The sequence below is a fragment of the Cyprinodon variegatus genome, unplaced genomic scaffold (genome assembly GCF_000732505.1).
Source record: "Cyprinodon variegatus isolate N-32 unplaced genomic scaffold, C_variegatus-1.0 Scaffold683, whole genome shotgun sequence".
Classification (NCBI taxonomy): Eukaryota; Metazoa; Chordata; class Actinopteri; order Cyprinodontiformes; family Cyprinodontidae; genus Cyprinodon; species Cyprinodon variegatus.
Window position 1 is genome coordinate 134044 of NW_015151136.1, and position 2474 is coordinate 136517.

General features: G+C 43.5%; 1 protein-coding gene across 2 annotated transcripts in view; it reads right to left on the reverse strand.

Moving 5' to 3' along the window:
* LOC107097297 (EF-hand and coiled-coil domain-containing protein 1-like) overlaps positions 1-2474 on the reverse strand; it is a 27975-nt gene that overhangs the window by 6617 nt on the left and 18884 nt on the right. For both annotated transcript variants that reach the window (XM_015394396.1, XM_015394395.1), the window contains exons 3-4: positions 619-752; positions 88-214 (exon numbers count right to left, since the gene is read on the reverse strand). In XM_015394396.1, the coding sequence (XP_015249882.1) occupies positions 88-214; positions 619-752 (261 nt within the window). The remainder of the gene's footprint in view (positions 1-87; positions 215-618; positions 753-2474) is intronic.

Sequence of the window (2474 nt, forward strand, 5' to 3'; positions counted from 1 at the left end):
GCTAAGGCCATGTGGGGGCCCTGGACAAAAGGTAAGGCTGTGTTGGGTCCTCAGACCTTGAACCGTGATGCTTTAGATGTGGTTTACCTTTCAGCACAGCCTGACAGCTGAGTCGGGCCCCGCTCCAGGGGCCTCTGCTGCTCTCCACTGCTCTTGTCCTCTTCCTCGTCTGAGGCTGCCTGGCCCTCCACCGACCGGAACAGCTGCTCCTCCACTGCATAGCAACACATACAGGACGTTAGTGGAAAATCAGCGAGAAGCGTCTGAAGAGCAGAGAGCGTCCAGAGACGCGTGGTGGCTCAGATCACTGGATCCACCATCTTAGATCTGACGGAGCATTACGCAGTCATGCTAATCCATGACGACACCATGACTCCTCCGAACATCACCGTCCACCAAACATTACTGCTTCCTTCACCCTCAAAATACGGAGACATTTTATTGAATTACTGGATGCAAAGTGCTGATGCTTCAATTTACAAGGAAGCAGATAAATTACATAATTGGAAATCTTTATTTCATGCTTTCAAATGTTTTGGAATCAAGTCACAAAAACTTCCTATTGGAGGCCTGGAAGCTTCAAAGCTCAGAGGCAGCGTTAGAACAAAGATGGCTCACTCCTGTCAGCGGTTGTCAGAGCCTGGCCCGTCGGTGAACAGCGGTCCCGTTGGAGGTCCTGGCAGCATCTCCGGTTCCTAACGCACAGCGGCTGCTCTTCTCTGTGTGGAAGTGGGACTTCAGACAGATGGGACCTGAGAGACATGATTTGAGAAGCCTTAGTTTTCTGTGATTCCAGCAGAGGCTGCAGTCAGACAGAAAGATCTGCCTTCCCACTGCTGATCCTATATGAGCAGAAAGGAAGTTCTGACAGCCTCTAGTCAGTCTGATCCATTCAGTCTGATTCACTCATTCAGTCAGATTCACTCAATCTGATTCAGTCACTCAATATCATTCACTCAGTCAGTTTTATTCACTAAATCAGTCTGATTCACTCACTCACTCTGGATCAGAGTGAGTGAGTGAGTGAATCAGACTGATCCAGTAACTCAGTCTAATTCAGTCAGTCTGATTCAGTCACTCTGTCTGATTTAGTTGGTCAGTCTGATTCTCTAAGTAAGATTCACTCAGTCAGTCTGATTCATTTACTCAGTCTGATTCAGTCAGTCTGATTCATTTACTTAGTCTGATTCACTCAGTCAGTCTGATTCACTCAGTCCGATTGAGTCAGTCTGATTCAGTGACTCAGTCTGATTTAGTTGGTCAGTCTGATTCACTCAGTCAGATTCAATCTGTCTAATTCAGTCACTCAGTCTGATTCAGTCAGTCTGATTCACTCAGTCAGATTGAGTCAGTCTGATTCACTCAGTCAGTCTGATTCAGTCAGTCTGATTCATTTACTTAGTCTGACTCAATCAGTCTGATTCACTCAGTCCGATTGAGTCAGTCTGATTCACTCAGTCAGTCTGATTCAGTCAGTCTGATTCATTTACTTAGTCTGACTCAATCAGTCTGATTCACTCAGTCAGTCTGATTCACTCAGTCAGTCTGATTCACTCAGTCAGTCTGATTCACTCAGTCCGATTGAGTCAGTCTGATTCACTCAGTCAGTCGGATTCATTCAGTCTGGAGGTAAACAACAATGTTTTATTTTGCCTTTCAGCTGCTCAAAACTCATCCCAGTTCCTTCACCAAAGCAATCCTCCAAAATAGGAATCCCACAGTGAGACCAGTTTCCCAGTATCTGTTGTTTACAGTTAGTGGGATGAACTGGTTTTGGTTTAGCTAATACAAGATTTTTTAGATAATTCTTAAAAATAAAATCACAAAAAGAAATTTCCTCTGTGAAGGAGTTCAATGTTTAATTCCATGTTTAATTAGGATATTTACCCTCAATCATGGATAAAATAAGTAGTATTTCTTTAGATGGTTGTTGAAGCTTCCTGACCTTCTGATATTTCTAAAAACCATTCCAAATAATTGGACTCCTTTGGTAGAGGTACGGATTGGACTGGGAAAGATAATTCTTCCCATCGCTAGACCAGCGGTGTAAATATTCATGCTTCTTTTAATTAGACTTAGACAGGTTTATTTTGTCATTTTGTATACACGAGTGTATATAAAATGACATGTCGTTTAAAACAGCTCTAGACAATTTAATTTTTTAAACTGCAGCCTTGAAAACAGTAATAATACATAAAAAAACAAATGACTGCAGCTCTAAAATTTATCTTTTTCTTTTTATAAATAACATAACCCATTTTACACAACAGTTCATCAGTGTGATGGCGGTGGGGAAGAAGCTGCTGCAGAACCTGCTGGTCCTGCATTGAATGCTGTGAAGCCTCTTCCCAGAGGGCAGCAGGGAGAACAGTCCATGGTGGGGGGGTGAGGGGTCATTGATGATGTCACGGGCTCGGGACATGATGTGTCTGGGTAGAACATCCTGCTGCCTTGATGTTTTACCCACAGCTTTC